Below are 19,496 nucleotides of genomic sequence, written 5' to 3'. Positions count from 1 at the left end.
CATTGGAAAGTCGTCATGACCTCTCAGCTGCAGTTTCACACATTTGATTTGATCACTTGAAAAAAAAGAAAAGTCAAATCCGGCGAACACTCTTCCCGCCTCCTCCGAATGGTCCCTTCTTTGTAGTACCACTAGGCAACAGCGAGTGTACCACTGGAGCTTGTGGAAAGTGCGCAGGATCCGCGCAGGGAAATCGACGGGAAAGACGGATCGAAGCGGCCAAAACAGCGTCTGCTGGATGTCTACCGCAGAACCATGAGAATCCATTCGACATTTCTCTGAGAGGGGAAAAGGTGCCCATAAAGAGCCCGCTAAGCAGCGTCGATGCGCGCACCCAAAGATGACGACAGTGGGACAGTGATTCTTTTCCTCCATCTCGTCGTCTTCTACATTCAGACGCTTGGATGCAACTCGTCTCTTATGCGTACAGATTACAAAAGGAGCGCTGGAAACCTGATCATCTCCAACGCAGACGCGAGCGCGCACAGAGACGTTCCGGCGCGGAAACCTTCCCCAGCGACCAATTACGCGGAGATATTGGTGTTTTTGGGACGATGGAAGGATTTTGAACTTTCCTATGAAAACTTAACTCTCTGAGTACAACCTCGAACCGGTCGATAAAGCCCCAACCTCCACGGGCGATGAGTAATCCACGACGCAGCAACTGATAAAGCTGGAGAAAAAAAAAACCTGGACTGTGGCTGGCGCGTTTTGGATCCTTTATCCCAGGAGTTGCTTATATTCCTTCATATGGCTCCTATCTTCTTGGGTTTGTAAACTGCTCGTTCGTTGTTCATGGCTGTAGAGCGCAGTGACAGTAGCGCGTGGCGAAAGAGGACCGTGCAAGACTAACCGGGCGGAACACGGTGCACTTTTATCGCCTTATTTTTCCAAAGAGGAGACATTGCGCACGGGAATTACCGACTGCGGCAACAACCACTCAGACTTCTTATTTTTTTTCTATACCACTGAATCCTTTGTTACTCCTTTCGCTGCTGTCATCGTAGTATGTCTGCACTTCGAAAGAAATTTGGGGACGATTATCAGGTAGTGACCACCTCATCCAGCGGGTCTGGATTCAGCCAGCCTCCCCCGGAGAAAAAGAGGAAGAGGCAGCGGTTCGTGGACAAGAACGGGCGATGTAACGTCCAGCACGGGAACCTGGGGGGTGAAACCAGTAGATACCTCTCAGACTTATTCACGACGCTAGTAGATCTGAAATGGCGATGGAATCTATTCATCTTCATCCTCACCTACACGGTCGCTTGGCTCTTCATGGCCTCCATGTGGTGGTGCATCGCGTACATCAGAGGAGACCTCAACAGAGCCCACAACGACAAGTACACGCCATGTGTGGCCAATGTCTATAACTTTCCCTCGGCCTTTCTCTTCTTCATAGAGACCGAGGCCACCATAGGATATGGTTACAGATACATCACGGACAAATGCCCCGAGGGGATCATTCTCTTTCTTTTCCAGTCGATCCTTGGATCAATCGTCGATGCCTTTCTGATCGGCTGCATGTTCATCAAGATGTCTCAGCCCAAGAAAAGGGCCGAGACGTTGATGTTCAGTGAACACGCGGTGATTTCTATGCGGGATGGAAAACTAACTCTCATGTTCAGGGTCGGCAACCTGCGTAACAGCCATATGGTCTCCGCACAGATCCGCTGCAAATTACTCAAAGTAAGTGACACGTTCAGTCGGGATCCATCGACTGATCTCTTTGTTCATCCTGGCTCAGTCCATGCTTTCTTTTTTTTCTTCTTTTTAGTAAAACTGATGCTGAAAGGCCGACACACAGATTCAAGCCCACTCTTAACATTGCGTCATGACTACGGCGTTGCGAATGAAGACAAAATAGACCATAAGTCACCGAGACTTACTTTGCAAAAATAAACCAGCGAGACTTCATTTGCTTGTTTGAGTCCTTCCTGTCATTACATCAGATCTTCAGAAGAACATGTTGTTCAACTGTTTTAAAGAGGCAGTGTTTTACAACTTATATAAATGTGCAGCGGGGCTTAAACACAAGCTCTCGATCCACCGACTGGCTTTACTAAAGTCCTTAGTTAACTATATACAATTTGAAATGCTCCTATATAGATGTCCACCAATTATTATGTAATAGGATTAGAGTAATAATGTAATTAATTCAATGCTGACTCTTAAAGTCTAAGGTAAGTATAAACTCAGTTTTCCCCAGTGCATCATATCCGTCTTTGTAAATTATTCATTTAGTTTCAGAATTTGTAGTTTCCATGAGCTGACACAGAAGGTGAGACCAACAGAGATAAAAGTATACCAACCAAAGGATTTGATTAATCTGCATGAGAAAATTAGACATTTCAAGTCCCAAGTGACCCATCAAATCACATGCTAATTCGGATATTCTTGGCAATGTCATTTAGGAATAGTATAGCAATTTCTCTAATATGCTGACTAGTCGCTCTGATTTCGTGTGCTTTGTGAAACGCTCCAACAAAGGCTCTGATGTGCTGTGGATACGTCTGTCTAACCCCTTCCTTCCCCCACTCAACATCTCTGTCTCTGTCTCTTCCTGTACGCTTCCTTAGTCTCGCCAGACGCCCGAGGGTGAGTTTCTTCCGCTGGATCAGTTGGAGTTGGACGTGGGTTTCAGCACTGGGGCAGACCAGCTCTTCCTCGTCTCGCCCCTCACGATCTGCCATGTGATTGACACCAAAAGCCCCTTCTACGACCTCTCCCAGAGATCCATGCAAACGGAGCAGTTTGAAATTGTGGTGATACTTGAAGGAATAGTAGAGACTACAGGTGAGTAAAAGCAAAAATGTAGCATTTTGTAGGCCAGCTATAGAAAAAAAAAGAAAAGAATATTGTTTTGCAGGCTGCAGGCTAAATGCACAGAATCATAAGATGATTTATTGTCTCTACATTGTTGGAGGTGCTGCAATATTGGTTTTAGATCAATTTAGGCTCAATCATAGGTGTTAATACATCCATATGGACACAATTCTGACCCCTTCATTACATTTTATTGATTTTTGTTTCTGTGGCACACAAATGGAGAATATGGCAGTGGTGGACATTATGCATTGTAGTTGACTCATTTTATGTTAGATGCATCGAGTTTTTAATCCATGCATTAAAAACCACTTCTGGAGAAAGTAGAGCCGAGATTGAAGCCACATAATGGCTGTGGAACCATTTCTAACTCCAGCAGAGTCAATGTTACATACATTTTATTTTTCTCATCTGAAACCAGTTGCATTACCGTGCCTTTGGGGCTGTGCAGCACTTACCTCGTGGCTTTTCTTCGAGGGGATAATAACTTGCTTTCTAAGGTCCCTTTGGAATTAGGGAATTCCATTTCCACAAGATGAGTAACGCCCCGAGTAAAATCCTCCAGTGTGGTCATTTTGAATTCAAGCGTTATTTGACACAGCTGATATAGTGTTGGGGGAGCTCCTTTAGGATTATAGAGTGAACTGAGGAGCAGTTGTAATACGCTCGTTTCTAGAAAACAGCATGTGGAGAAGTGACAGCGAAACTTGACACAGCAGACAGCAATTAGCGGAGATCTTAATTTCCTAATAGGTAGGTTGAATCATTTAGTTTCATTAAAGTCATTCTGCAGTTTGACAAAGGGTTTTTTCAGTCTATGACTGAAGCATTTAAGTCAATCTGATGAGATTTGATATATTTTTAAACATGGTGCTTAGACGAGGTAATTTAGTAAAACACTAAAGTATGACTATGACTAGTATGACTAGTATAACTAGAGTATGATTACATACTGGGTTTAGGGTTTTGTATGTCCAACATAAACAGGCTCACTGTTTAAACACCAGACATGTTGATTTATTCTCTCAGTTGATTATCCCTTTAATTACCAATAAGCATTTAGTTTCAAACTTTTATTTTTGATGAGAGTCGTCGAAACATTGCTGTTGTGTAAAGGCTGGTTTGAAGGCATGGAAATATTTATTGTATATTTATAAATCATTGCTATATTAGAAGGTATTTGTAGTATGACAGCAGATGTTCCTGTATGCTTTTTAATAGTCTCAATTTAAGGTTTTGACTGAATTCTTTGGTTTGGGAATGTTATTCTCACATGTTCACGTCACAGAACCTGCTGCATGGCGAAACAGTTGTGGTTGTGTGAAGTCGGGAAAAGGGCCGATGTAAAAACAATCCATGGTTAAAAATTGATGTACAGTGAAAGTCTAAATTGTCAGACTCTTTCATTCCTGGCCAATGTAACTCTGTTTCCATGGCAACCTCGGCGTGAGTATTCAGGACTGCAGCATTGCATCTAAACTTTTTTTTTTTTTTTTTGATTCCTATATGTTATAGGAATCCTAACACTTTTGCAGTAATAAAACAGGCAAACACGCTGCACGTTAAATGAAATGTCTTTGTTGACAACACAGTCTTTTATTAAAGAGAATCTCTTTTGAAATATGAAAAGCACACAAAGGCGTTACTGTACCGAGAAAAGCTCGCCAGCACAGGTGTAACAGCAGAGTAGGAATAAGATGAACTATTTACGAGGCTTGGTGTTTACTAGTGAAGAAGCTGCCCAACTCCCCAGATCTAGCTTGTTTTTGTTGTTGTCACTTTTTTGTTATGTGTCGGGAACACAAGTTCACTACAGATAAAAGCCACACAATCCCTTCGTTTGTGTCATTTCTACCAGATAAATAACACACAACAGCGTGTGCTTTGTTTGACACAATACCCTTTTTTTATCATGGACTGTTTTGTAAGTTCTGTTCACTGGTAAAAAGTCTTAAAAAGACACGTGTATAGAATTGTTCTATTCTGCTGGGACCTCTACATTGTATAAAAAAAGGCAGGAGCTGTTTGTTATTCCCTTTGAAGAGGAGCCCAATGTGTTTTTGATCACCACCTGAGTAAGTTGCATCATCCAAATGGCCCATGTAGGATGTCTGCTAGAGCAGATTTTCTTCTGGAGTAATGCCAGTCGTGGCTTTGTGGTGTTATTGAGTTTTGGGTTTTCTCACTGAATATGTTGCAACACTGTGGATGATTTGGCTCTACATCACGTCGCAATTATTGTACTGTACAACTGCCTTCCCCCCAAAATACAATAACAGTAAAATTGAAAAACACCCGGCCTGTAGTAACACGTTTTGGTCGAGTTAACAGCCCTAACGGGGATGATGTCTGACACAATAGGAATCAATAAATGGAACACAAACCACATCAATCCCCGGCAAGTACAGAGATACACTGGCATTGGCTACAAAGCAAATGTGCATGTAATGCTCTGTGTGTGAGAGCGCCTTATCCGCTTGTTACGTTGTTGACGTGAGTCTCGGCATGATAACACCAAGCTGAGTTGCGTTATTTGTGCATTGCAGGCAAGGCCTGTGTGTGGATAACAAAAGGGGGATAACAAGGAACAGACTGCGGCCCAGTAAAAAACGGATGATCAATACGACTAAAGAGACAAATTAAAATGTCGTAACTGCTAGCATTAATGGTAGGACAATGTGTTTCTACATTCTCACAGAGGCCGCAGTGCAGTTACATCTGCTCACTCGCTGTATGGCCGAGTCTGCTGAACAGTCAAAGTCAATATTCCGTTCAGTTATTATACGATACGCATTATTTTTTACACCATTCTATTAATGTGGTTCTTACTTGCAACCTAACCATACATTTTTTATCAACATAGAAAATCAATTCTTCTATGCTTTTAAATATTCACTTTGCATAATAAATAGTATGGTAGTATGGGTATTGGAACCCCCAGAAAATTGATTTTTTCAGGAAAACAACAAAATAAATGTTGGTGTTAGTTAATTGTTTTGCTTGTTGCTATCAGAATGTTATGTATTTGACTGATCCACAGTCAAACCTCAAATGATGGCCAACAATGTGGGATACAAGATGGAAATATGGCATTTCTGATTGTTCCATATACTCATGTGTCATCGCAGTACATTCAAAGCTCAGTCAACCCTGAAGTTACATGCTTCATGTATTGCACGCCATAATCTATTCATACCAAGGCTGTTTTTCATTTTCCTTCATGGCAATTTTAGAATTTTTGCTAATATTTTTGTTGGCTTGGATTTTGCGCATAAAAGCAGCTGGAAAGAAATACTTAAAGTCACAGTGAACCAGCTGAAAGGAATCCAGTTCTCATTTATTCATACTTAAATAGGTACCACATATATTTATAATGCAAATATCACTGAACATCTGATTCTGAACTAACTTCATAAAATAAATCCAAAGTTTAGTTAAGTGTCCCATTAACACCAGTGATGCTGTTCAACACTGCAAAGGCTTAAAAACCAAGCCAGAGGCCATCTGTTCATTAGTGGAGCTGATTCTTGGGAACCCAAAATTAACTGTAGCTGCCAGCAGCAGACGTTTAGGTTCCTCCATCCATGAAACCAATCAGTGTAATGATTTTCAGTGTCAGATTTGTACATGATGCTGTTACACAACTCAGCTATCTGAATCCTGCAGAATTTACATCATTAAATTAATTTAGCTTAAAACATTGTAAATATGTCTTGTTTCCAAAAAAGGTGTCGCAGTTTTCCTCAAGGTAAATTCTGCCATGTTCTATTACTTCATTTCCCTCCTTTGGAGACACATCACATTAGTACCGAAGGCGAGCACTCGTTTACTGGACTAACTGATTATACCCATGTTTCTAAATTATTTTTCCACTGAATGTCTGATGTACACGAAACACTGCGCCCAACTTCATCTCTTGATTTGGTTTTAAGGCAAATGTTTTAAAAGGTCAAAAAGTCTCTTCTCTTCGATAAAGTCTTGATTTGGATTTTTTTTCTTTCTATTTCTATCAGCCCACTCTTTTTCATCCTGCTACAAGGTGTTATGGAATACAAAATAGAATATCCCAGCTATCTGCTCATTTTAAAATGAGTGTGGGCGGCAGGGGGTTAGTTGCTTATAGACTGGATCAACTGGTAATGTTTATTCATGTGTGCATAAATGCAGTTTGTGACTCGAAAAAACAGCTTGGAATAATGAATCGCCTTCCTGTATGCTCGGTATTTAAAATTGTATCACTTTATTTTTCGAAAAATTCAGTGTTTAGACCTGTGTAGCATCACAGTTTCAAGAAACAAAACAACTACAAATATTTGACCTGATGTGCTTTGACGGAGCTGAATTAATATAAAATCAAACATATTCATTAATTAAAAAAGTAATTACCTGACCTAACAATACGTTTGTTTGATGATAATCAGCATAGCTAATTAAGAAACCCTTTTGCAACAAATACACAGGAAGTGTATATTTAGAAATTAAATTAGGAATAATAATTTCTCTGGGCCCCCCAGTTGGGATAATTCATTTAAGCCGCCTATTGCCCCCGATTAGCAGCGAGGACGATGTCGTGGTCTGCTCTGCGTTTTACCATCAGTCACAGAAATTGAAATGAAAATGGAGAACGTTGTAATGCACTGCCGGCCTAATAGTTTCAACCGTACGAGTGGGAGGTCCTCGCCCCAGGAGGTCTGGGGTCGCCTGACGTCGAGAGCTCCAGGGCTCAAGTAGACGGTGAAAACCCGCATATGAGCCAAGACTTTGCCGTCCTCTGGAGGAACTGACTGTAATTCGTTCTGAGCCATTACGCTGAGCTGGTCCTCGGCGAGCTTATCCTCCCTTCCCCGGGTGCGGGCCGGCGGCCGTGGCGGCCCCCGCCGGTCAAAGCGCTGGGAGCGGGGACGCTGAGGCTGCAGATCAGGTGAGACCCAATTAAATCTAATGTGCTCGGGGTGAGAACCCAGGAGAGAAGTGTTTGTCCCTGCCGAGTTCCACCTGTGCACCGAGGAGCCCCATTTGAATACCTCACAGCTCACTTGTTAGAATCTCATGCGCTTGGTCCATTTAAAAAAAAAAAAAATCTGTCCGGAAGGTTTCGGCGTGACAAACATGGATAATGTTAGCTCCGTTGCATAGCGGGTGGACCTCAACACAATGTTATCCCTGCTTTATCCTCCTGCAAACAATGTGCCAATTCCAAGACTTATTTACGTTATGCTGCTTTTACTTCTTCCACCACTGTGTTTTTACACAAGATAGTATTGTAGTCCTTTAACGCATCACAGATGTCATGGATAGCAACCGGAGGACTCGAGTGCACAATTCAGGGGAAACAGATGTCAAAGTCAGATGGGTTTTATTCTAGACGTGGTCGAGGACCAAATCCCCCAAAACTTGAGACTTGATTACAAAACAAGACTAGCAAAGAAAATGTTGCGGAAATATGAAGATCATTATAATCAAAAGAAATCTATTATAATAGGATTTTTAGGATATTTTAGTTCATTATAACAACGGGATAATATACAAAATACACAAGTCTAAAAATGTACTGAACTTTAGCTTCACACAGATCGCTGTTTGGATTTGATGACTTAATAAAAGTGTTTATGATATTTGGTCCATGCCCCGTAGGCATCTGCTGACCAACTCATTACACTCAGTACAAGGGCAGCTTGCATGCTGCTTTGAACGAGGCTGTAATTAGCTTCACTAATGTGAGATAAACAAACAAGGGTATTCTAGGAACGCATCTGTGACATGAACCTCTTATGTCTACTGTAAATACAATAATTGCACTGCGAATGAACTCCACGTAACGAGCATTGCAGCGAACCGGCGACGACATCCTCGATTCATTATCCCCTTTAGATGAACTGTGCTGGCTTCCCAAAGGGGGGAAAAGCTAATTGTGTCTTTAGGGATTTGTCAAGTCTGTGTTAGAAGGCAATAAATCACTTGCATAGGAGGTGTGATAGCGGACCTGAGCTGAACTGAGGTGACCAAATCACCAGAAATGCATTCACCAATAATTGCCTCAGTCTTGTTGACGATTGACTAGGTCCTGGTGGTCTGTATCTTAGAATACTTGCACTATTTTTTGGTGATTGACAACAATTACTGGACACCTTGATATTAGCCACTTTCTATATGGAGGATGGACACTCGAGACAATAGTGTTTCATGGACGTAACAGGCACAAAATTGTGGTTCCACTTGCCTAAGAGGTCACGGAGAAGGTTGTGATGCACTTGCAGTGTTTGGACACCGGCAGCATTGATTGGTTGGGCTGCGAACATCCCTTAAGTGCAGGTGAATCAATCAAACACGGAAACACTGAGCCACATTAACATGTTTTTCCTAAGACCTGTCTTCGAGCAAGACAGGTCTCCCCACCCCCTCTGGGACTCTCTTTCTGTTTTTTTTTTTTTCACTCAGACATTCTCTTGTTTGGATTGATTTGGTCTCCCACTCGAGTAACGACAGACTTGGTAGAACAAGAGAGAGTCACTCCTCTTTAGCACCACCAAAGTCTGAGATTTCTTGAGGCTTAAAACCTCCATTGTGTTCCCCTTTCATCTCTAACTCCTCTTCATGCCTTAAGTAGATTTAATAGCTGTGATCAATACGAGATTAGAGCTCTCAATCACTCAGTCGGGTTTCAAGGAGAGAAAATGCTCTTTTCCCGATAATCCCTGCACTCTGTGCAACATGAAGAGAGCGTTGTTCACGTGGTTTGGATGCCATGGGATCGTCCTGTATGACCGACGGTGGCCGCTTGGCCCGACGGAAACCCATCGATCGCCGTCGTGCTCGAGCCGCTCGCACTGAGATTGCCTTGGTAACATGCGCTCTCCTGGCTGAGGGTAACGGCCTCCCGCCATATGTTCCTGGAGCCGGCCTGACATCCCACCTTGTGTGGAGATGGTTGCCAGCCCCTGCTCCGGTTTCTTTCCCTTTCCAAACAGCCTCCACACCCGCGCAGTTGCCTCAGCATCCAGGCTCTCCCCTCCCCCCACGGCAGTGCGCTTCCCCTGCCTTTTTCCCTCCATCAGCTCCCTCCTCGCTCTCACTGCTCAGCCGGTCCGTATGTGGGATAAACATCAGAGCTGCAAACAACTCAAAGCCACCTTCACAAATGGATCACGTTGGAAAACAGTATTTAACAGAGGGAGGGCACTTATTTACATTTTTGAAAAAGTCAAACTGTGAAAAACAGGTCACTGAATGCATGCGGATTTCTCCACACCGCTTGATGGTGGTCACCATAGAAACAGACGATCAGACGTACAATTTGATTATTTTTGTACCCCATTACATGCAGTTATTGTTCTAGCCTTTCGTAACACAACGTTAAAGAGAGTCAGTGAAAAGCCAAACTGAGAACCGTCGTGTTCAGACGAACGCTTTGAATGTTCCTCTCTTCACTGAGCTTAGATGCACCACCCAGCACCCTCGTATTCTCCTCCAGCATTTTACTACCGCATTCAGCGCAGCAGCTTAATATGTTGTTGCACAGATCCTGAAACAAGACAAAGGGGAATTGTTTTGCAATGTGAAGAACTGGATAATTGTCTTAAATGAATTGCTGCTCCTCACGATCCAGCGTTGCAGTAAAGGCATTTTGTGGACACCCTTGGCTGCAGCGAGTGGCTGACAATGCGAGCGGGATGAGTCGTGGACAGTGTTGTGTGGCGGTGCTCTGTGTGTGTGTGTAGCATCCGGAAAGGACATGCTTGTTTGTGCTGGCGTTTTTCTCATACACAACACTTTCCACAGTGTGACTGTCGGGTGACTTTGCTGACAGCAAAGCAAGACGTGTGTGTTTGTGTGTGTGAGTGCGTGTGTGTGTGTATGTGCGTGACCGTTTTGGGTGACTTGAGTGAAATAATTAGAGGAAAACAGAAAGCGACAAAGGTTATTTGTGATTATGTCACAAAAAAAGGGTCGCGAAGAACGTGTTGACGTCCATCTTCCTTTTTTCAGTGATTTTGCATTTCAGCAGTTCAAACTGAGTCGTCATTTGAATGAGCTTTCATTTCTACCATCGCTTGCTTGCTCGACTCACTCGTCCTTTATTGAATCATGTAATAGTACCATTTTAAGGAAAAAAGGAAAAGCTTGATAGCTTGTTACTGCCAACATGGTGTGACAGAACAGCAATAAATAGATATCTGCTCTCAGGTCCGGCCCTTGACTCTTCTCTGTCCTCACGGTGTCAAGTGCAGATCAGCAGCTGGCAATTGGATCGAGTCAGGCACTAAACGCATTTGATCCTCCTCCAACCTGAATGCGCTTATTTTTAGGCTTCAGTCAGTGAATACCACTTAGGCTAGTTTTCTTTTTAGCTACCATCAAGAAACACTGGCAGGCTGCCTTAGAGTTTACAGCGTTCTTTTATCCCCAAAGAACCCATTTTATCTCCGCTGTCACTCCGCTGGCTTCACTTTGTTGGACCTGGAAAGCAATCGGCTCCGTGTCATCAAAGGAAAGTGGTTTTATTTAGAGTCTCAAGCTGAGATCATTTTTGGGCATCTTAAGCTCAAAGTTTATTCTCCTCACTTCTTGCCTATTTTCCTCTTTTTCGGTCCATAAGGGAATAAGATAGAAGTCTATGAAATATTGGTTAAACCTGTAAGGTGCAGATGGATCACCTTTAATCAGTAGACAAACATCCTAGTCCATGTCCTTCATTTAAAAAAAAAAAAGTATGATTTTTCACAATGTAATTGGCGCAGAGATGGCAGAAAAATATCACACATTGTTGCAGAGCATGTTTTGTCCTTTCCCCTCTGAAGTTAGCTCCAATGGCGTGGACCTTTTTCTTTTTTTCATAGATTTGTGGATTCAGCAGAGGATTATTCTAATGCTGCTCATGCTGTCACTTGGTTATTGCATACAGTTTGAAGGCAGTAAACTGCCTGGTGAACTTCAGCGATGGGATTTCACACTTGTCGAGGATTAAAATTGGCACTGGGGAGTCACTCAGATCGTCCCAACCGTTATACTGAAATCATATTTATGAAATAAATGGAAGGAGAACTCATAGAGCAGCTCTTGATATGTCACGTTATTAGCAGTTTTGCATGATTTCTTTTCTAACTGTGAGGCTGATACACATCTTTTCTTTTTTATTAATTATTATTTGATGCATATTGATTTGTTTGTGCAAATTGGAGGTTCGTTAGTTATTCATAATTGTATTGCAATTGTTATTTCCCTTATTTTTTTCATATGTAATTGCCATGAATAAATACAAAATCATTAGATGAGATGAGGAACATTAATCCATCTGAAGGTTTTCTCTTGTGAAGATAAAATATTCTTACTAACAGACAAAAAACTAATTTTATGTCAGAAATAGAATATAAAATGAAGACCTGCAGTGTGTGACAGGTTGACCAAACCATTTATAAATGGTAAATATGTGAAAACACCTTGGCTGATTGATCTAAAGAAGGTTTAGAGCAACATTAACATGCTATCATAGTTGTGTTTCTGGCCACAGTGACTCTGGAGGAGACAGGGAAATGTGTGCATGGTGCTTTAAATGCTAAATGCTGCACTATGTTCCCCAGCTGCTAATCATGTCCATCAGCTGTTTGGTGCAGATAGTGCACTTTGCAGTTGTTTATTTTGTTGGAGCTGTTTCACTGCTGATGCTGCTGCTAGACATGATTGATGAGAAAGATGAAAACATAAAGTTGCTTTACCTTCTCTAAAAATAGCTCTTCAGGGTTGGAGGGAACTGCCTTAGACAGCCTCTTTCTGTCGGATCACTTACTCTTAAACCTCTTTGTTAACTTAAACATAAAGTCATTTTTTACTGCAAGATTTTCCTTTGACAGTAGTTTTTTATTTTCTTCCACCATTTGTCTTCTTTGATTATTGTGCAACAAAGGGACTGATAACAGGTAATGCTTTCAAGTGGGCCTTCAAATAAACTCACCTACTTCTATCACAGTGATGCAATTGTAGAATTGATTTATTCTAATTTTTTGACCATGTAACCTGTGTAATAAAGCAAACCAGAACATTGCTGTTTACTTGAGGTGTTACCATTTTTTTTTATTGTGCGTCACTTTATTGAGAGGAGGCCCTCCGTTTGATTTCAAATGTATTGGTATTGACTTTTAATGAGTCACAAAGGGAACCGGATAACCATTTACTGAGAACTGTAGTAAACCCATAGACGTTCTAATTTGTCTCCTAATGGGTTGAATGAGGAATTGCCTCCATCGCTTCCAACAACGTTTTTCCCTCTTCAGCCCTTCTCTTTCCCTGAAAAAAAGCTTGTGGAGTTTAACTGCATTTCTTTATTGTTTATGGGTAGACAAAAAATAATAAATGTGTGGTTATATGTGTTGATTGTTTTTGGTTTAACCTCTGTGTTGATTGAGGGTTGTGGTGCTGTACAATTTGTCTCAATGATCATGTTTGATTAACTTTTTTATGAATTATAAAATGATATAATAATATCATAATTTTTTTTAAATAAATCTCACTACAAATAAGGTTACAGCTTTAAATAGTCTCTTTAAAATAAATACCGTAAAACATAATTATGTTAAGAATTTTGGTTACAAAATAAAAAGATCAACCAATCATCCAAAATATTCCCGATTAATTTAATCTAATCTTTTAAGGGAAAATAAGGGGATTAAAGCCAATAAAGACAAGTTGATCTGAGGTAATTGTCTTGAAAGATTAGTAAGAAATAAAGTATAATCATTGAAGTAACAATTTCATTTCAGGCCAGTATATTAATATCATTATTTGCTATTTTACTGGATATTGCAGAAACATTATAAAAGATCTAAAAAGATGAAACCAGGCGTACCGATACAGTATGGAAAGCGTGTAACTGGAGCTGTGTGTGCTGTTTGTTTTGTTGATGTTAACTGATGTTACCAACACCTCAAACTGGCTGTGAAAACACTGCACACCGCACATCTTATCCGTAATGTCCTTAAGTTTTGTGCAGCACACAGCAGCACCGGGATAGGAATCCTTTTTTCTCCCTTGCAATGTGTGTTTACGACACAATGCTCGGGTTGTATAAAACGTGGTGCCGTGACCAATGGTCAGCTTGAAAACAACATGAGAGATGACAAAGGAAGAAATTGTTCTATGCTTCCCTGATGAAAAGTCAGTGTGTGATTGACCTCTCGTGTTGTAAAAGTTCAGGTTTCAGAGACAGCGAAACCATTTCACCCGTCCCTTAGTAGAGTTTGGATCTGATCGCAACGAGAGAGACTTTTGTTTTGTTTGGTCACTGTTACCTTTGACCAAACTCAGCGGTGAAGAGGCTTATGGCTGTCGCATGCACACATTCCTACAGTTTTGTTTCCATAGAAACACTGAGTCCTGGGCAGGCGTGTATTTTTCAGTTACATAAGCCTGTTGCCAGTCACACAAAAAAAACACACCGATATGGGTGTTCTCATTTGACTCGGTTCCTATTTTTAGGAATTACATTCAGTTTACTGGATCATTTATACATTAATCTGGTTTCAATGTTTTGTGTCGCTGTAAAACTGTGCCCTGTTTGATCTCAAGGTCTCTGTCAACGATTTATCCCCCCCATTTATGTCCCGTTTTCAACTGTGTCATGGCCCGAGTAAAAGTTGAGGCACACAGTTCGCTATCGTTGCCGCATCTGTTTTTCTGCATGCCATATGAATGTAGGTGTTTGCAGAGCGGCTCTTTTTATCAACACAATTGCACATGTGTCATGCAACCATGTCTGTGATTATGCGACGGCTCAGGCATCGGCTCCTGAATAATGTATGGGAATGAAGTGCATATCAACAACCATAATTTAGTGTAGTGCCTTTGTTAGTTTTTGAAGACGGTCTAGCTAATGAGAGCATCCACATCAGGGAGATGTCTTCCTAATGATTTTGGGCTTGAGTGGCTCTAAAGGAGGGGAGACAGGATGGAGAGGGACACCAGGGTCCATGTCTTTTTCCAGAGACAGAGTGCTTGCACTAACTCCTACACCATGTGCAGGAACAATGGAGCATTATTAATAGATGTAAAATGAAGCTATTTAAGTCTTTTGAATTAGTAAAGCAAACTTTAGCCTCAGGCACAATGTCATTTTGCTTGTTACCATCTTTCTTATGCACAAGTACCTATTGAAGTTCCATCCCTTTGTTTAATGTATGTCCAGTTAACATTTCAGCATCACTGTCTTATTCAATAAAGCGGGTATGACTGACTGACTGGTGGACGGTTAAGTAGCCCAAACCAAAACTTTACACCATAATAAGTAAATGTAACCTGTTAATGGTGTCAAATGGTGATTATGTTTTAGCTAACTTAAGTCTCAATCGCTTACGTCCTAAAGTTCTTATAAGCTTTGCGCGCCTTGTTCACTGCAACACGCTTCCATATGCCCAAAGGCTCCGGGACTGAGAAGCAACAGTGCAGAAGTAATACTGCGCTTACCCAGAACGCACTTGATGCTCAGTCTCTTGCACATCTGCGATTGTGTACCGAGTCGCTATCAGCGAATTATTTCATGACCTTGGGAATAGGGTGGAATCACAGATGCCTCCAGTTTTCGATGATGACAATCTTCACAATCAGCAGCGGCGTCTGACTGTGAGCGAGCGCCTCATCCTAGTTTTCAGCCAACCGACGTTGCCATAACGATATATTAAGCTGGTAATAAAAATGTTTGATATTCCTCTACGCCAAAATAAGGGCTTTTGGGAATGATATAATCAATTTTGTATTGTATTTAAAGTGTGAAGCTAATTATAGATTTGTGGTTCTCACTTTCAGTAAGGACGGAAAGTTGTGCCTTCTTCGGAGTATTGACTCTGCCAAGATCGATGGCGCTTTGCTGTGAGCAGGGTAGCGTGATGTAATGATAATTATGTACAAGCAGCTGCTAAAGAGTGGTGATGGGTAATCACTAATATGCATACAATAACTTTTTTTGTCGATCCTTTATCTAAAGCTCGTTATTTGACTAATCGCATTATTTGCTTCCCAAAGACATAAGTGGAGTTTTATGAAGGGATTTAGTTAAGATTCTCCTCTAAGAGAACATTTATTTAAAGTTCATCATTCACTTGTATGTTGCACTGAATTTAATATTCTGGGTACACACACAAACCCAGAAAATGCTAAATAGGATATCTCTTTTTAATTTGTAGTTGCCAATGAGAGAAATCAACCCTTTTAACTAAATTGTTTGACTCACGATGGCTTCTCTCTCGAGCTGAACAATGTTATGTAACAGATACTTCCTGTTGCTATTTTGTGTTTTGGATTTAATTGGGTTCTTTTTCTTGTCTGAGAAAGCTCAAAAGAAAATGTTGTGTGATCTACAGAAGCCTTTGCCTGCAGCCGTTTCCTCGTGGTATCCAGCAATTTGATTATCTTAATCCTCCATCTCTTGTGGCTACCAGCCAAGCTGAAGGTGCGGACTGAACTGTGCTGTAGCATAACGGCTGATGTGGGGAAGACCTGTGTTTTTCATTAGAAGCACTGACTTGATGGGTCGGTCGGTTAAGATACCAACTCCAATAGCTGGATGGTATATTGTGATTGGCGGGGACGGTCGACTCAGTTCAATTACATTTTTGAATACATTGGAGGAATTACCATATCAATTATGTCTTTGAAAAATGACTAAAAGCTGTAGAACAGAGGAAATGTAACTACCTTTCATGAAATTAAAAATAAATAGCAATAAATACATTAAGTGCTTATTTATTGAGGCACTTTTGCTTGCTATATTGGTTGATTTGTGATGAGAAATGGGTGAAATCCTGGTAAATTTAATTTCGTCGATCTGTGCCAAGATTGACACATAATTTACCATCGTTGTTGAGGCCTCAAAAGGCTCCTGTAGGAGAAAATCTGACAATTCATCCACGCAATGGTCTCATCTTCTAATGTGTCTTTTCAACAGGGATGACTTGCCAAGCGAGGACGTCTTACACCGAGGACGAGGTTCTGTGGGGACATCGCTTCTTCCCAGTTATCTCCCTGGAGGAAGGCTTTTTTAAGGTGGACTACTCTCAGTTCCACGCCACATTCGAGGTGCCCACCCCTCCATACAGCGTGAAGGAGCAGGAGGAGGCTCTGCTTCTCTCCTCCCCCCTCATGGCTCCTTCCCTGTGCAACAGCGGGGACAAGAACAGCTCTCTGGACTGCCTGGAGCCCCTAGAGGACAATGACAGCACCACCAAACTGCCCACCAAGCTGCAGAAGATCACGGGGCGGGAAGGTCTGCCCAAGAAGCTCCTAAGGATGAGCTCCACCACCTCCGAGATGACTTACAACTTCGGGGACCTGCCCATGAAGCTGCAGCGAATCAGCTCCGTTCCGGGCGTCTCCGATGATAAGCTGACGGGTAAAACCTCCAAGATCGGCTCGGAGCCCATGAGTAAGTCCGTGGCTGACTTACCTCCCAAACTGCAGCGAATGGCTGGTGGGGGAGGGGGCAGGATGGACGGACACCTGCCACCCAAACTGAGAAAGATGAATTCAGATCGCTTCACATAAAGCAGGCGGGCTGTTTCACCTGATGCCACCCACCCTCGTTTCCCTTCCCTGAAGTCCTTGTACTATCCCTAATTTATTAATGGACAATATTCTTATATGAAAAGAAATGTCGGAAAATGTGCAAATGCACCTTATATAAAGTAGGGTGATGGAGATGAGCACATTTGTCCCTGGATGTGAGTGTACATGCTATGAAAGACCTCTGATATATTTTTTAGGGATGATGTACAATTAGCACAAACTGGCATGTAAGAAACAACGCATGTCGAGCAGAATCTCAAACTTTTTTGGCATGACATTTATTGAAATATTATTTTACAAAAACAATTACATTTGTGATTTTACAGACAGTGAAAAATTGCACAAAGCCATATGATTTACAACGAGGAAAACCTGCATCACATGGTTCTAATTTGTGGTGACAAAAGGCACATACATTTGCTTTGAGTTGATTGCTTTTGTCGTTTAATGTAAAATTGTGGCAATGTTACGTTGATTGCATGCTCCTCTTATTGACTTTGCTATAAAAAAGGTAATAGACAAAGATGTTTAGCCTTAATTATATTACCTTGTTTCCATTTTCATGTCTGTTTACAGCAGGACTTTTGGTATTTCATATATAGACTATTTTACCATGTGCGATTTTATGACTTTATGAGTTGATCAAATGCAGCATATGTTGCTGGATGATGCATTTTGCATTAAAAAAATGTATTATTGGCATCATTTGACCTGTCTGAAGTGGGCACAATGCCACGCAATTTTCCCTTGCTTATTAAAGTAACACTTAAGTTGAAAGAGTCAATACTTTTACTTGATAAGCACAAAACCATTATTTTATTATACTCTGCGTTATCAGAAATTATTGGTGGAATATTTTTCTCATAAATCAACCGCAGACAGCAAGTCTGTCCTGTGCGATTCCTTTCTTTCATCGTATAACAAAATCAATATAAACACATAAACATACGGTAGAGCAGCGTGATCGTTCACACAAGACACTCAATTAGTATTCAACTTAGGTGTTACTTGTTAGATTTAGAGTTTGGGCCCTTGAGGAAATCATAACCCCTGTCTTAAGGGCCCATAATTTGCCTCCTTTGTGATTAAAGCAATAATATTATAATGACTATAATCCTTATATAGCCACGGGGTCTGCCACAGTCCCACATTCACTCTGTTTACTGAATCCATGCCATGACATCTGGTATTCTCTAAATGCATCACAGACATTGTATGACCAAATCTCTTCAGGAATAAACATCTAACCTAACTGTTGAACATCTTACTACTTGGACTTGATGTAATGCATGCTTTACCCAGTAAAACAATTGTATTACTTATAACAGGGGTTGGTCGAAATGACACAATACCTGCAACGTGTTTACCTCACCGCAAAGCGCCACGCGTCTGATCTTTGCCAAAAGAAAACGCATTTTCAACTCACAGGCAACTAAAGCATTTCTGACTCATGTGTTTGCTGGCCCAGAGTCAGATAACAATATGTAGCTACAGCCAGCAGATGGTTAGCTTCACGCAGAATGAAGGCTGTACGTCCGATAGCTTGGCTCTGTCCAGTTGGTAAAAAAAAGTCCATCTTTCACAAACATATCACCTTACACCTTGTCCAATCAATTCATTTGTGTTAAAGCAACACATACCCAGTGTAAAATGGCAAATTATTTTGAATTATTTTTTTGTTTTGATTTAAATTGAATTTAATATCTTAACCAGTGAGCCTTACAGATGCTTTCCTGCTGTGTTTAGTGCTAATTGTAACCTAAGCTGAGCAGCTGTTAGCAGTAGCTTCAGCTGTATTGTACATGCAGGGGGTTGATGCAATCTTAAAATGCATCAGAAATCCTGGAAAGAAACAAGGCAACAATCCAGAACCTGAAGTATTTCTTTGTTAACGCCTCTGAGGATATATAAATGTACTCTATCCATTTACTAAGATAAGTTAAAAGGCCCCAGTAAAAATGACATATTTGGATGATGATGATTTTCTATGCTGACTGAAGTGAACATGTGCTCTTGCCTCCTCGATATCTGGGGAAAAAAAACTGTCAAAATTGTCATGAGCAGAGATGCAGCTGATCACATCCCTCTAGAACCTGTGGAACACTCTGCAGACCCTTTTTTCACAA

At 41.2% G+C, this 19,496-nt stretch overlaps 1 protein-coding gene across 2 annotated transcripts; it reads left to right on the top strand.

The window, feature by feature from the left end:
• On the top strand, positions 1-18,637 carry kcnj3a (potassium inwardly rectifying channel subfamily J member 3a). Of its 2 annotated transcripts, XM_037488877.2 has the most exons (3): positions 4-1,686; positions 2,577-2,793; positions 16,754-18,637. In XM_037488877.2, exons 1-3 carry the CDS (start codon positions 1,009-1,011, stop codon positions 17,347-17,349), a joined length of 1,491 nt encoding a protein of 496 aa, XP_037344774.1. In that variant the 5' UTR covers positions 4-1,008; the 3' UTR covers positions 17,350-18,637. The 2 variants fall into 2 exon arrangements, with proteins under 2 accessions (XP_037344776.1, XP_037344774.1); XM_037488879.2 differs by lacking the exons at positions 2,577-2,793; positions 16,754-18,637 and adding an exon at positions 1,775-2,570 and having other exon boundaries at positions 1-1,686.
• Positions 18,638-19,496: the final 859 nt, after the last annotated feature.

This window comes from Pungitius pungitius, chromosome 10 (genome assembly GCF_949316345.1).
Source record: "Pungitius pungitius chromosome 10, fPunPun2.1, whole genome shotgun sequence".
Taxonomy (NCBI): domain Eukaryota; kingdom Metazoa; phylum Chordata; class Actinopteri; order Perciformes; family Gasterosteidae; genus Pungitius; species Pungitius pungitius.
This window is presented reverse-complemented; position numbering and strand designations above follow the sequence as displayed.

What these genes read in the sequence shown, in the direction of transcription:
- kcnj3a (XM_037488877.2), top strand. Translation starts at nt 1,009, where the DNA reads ATGTCTGCACTTCGAAAGAAATTTGGGGACGATTATCAGGTAGTGACC. An exon ending in TCCGCTGCAAATTACTCAAA is followed by an intron (nt 1,687 to 2,576) that starts GTAAGTGACACG and finishes ACGCTTCCTTAG; the next exon opens with TCTCGCCAGACGCCCGAGGG. An exon ending in AGGAATAGTAGAGACTACAG is followed by an intron (nt 2,794 to 16,753) that starts GTGAGTAAAAGC and finishes TCTTTTCAACAG; the next exon opens with GGATGACTTGCCAAGCGAGG.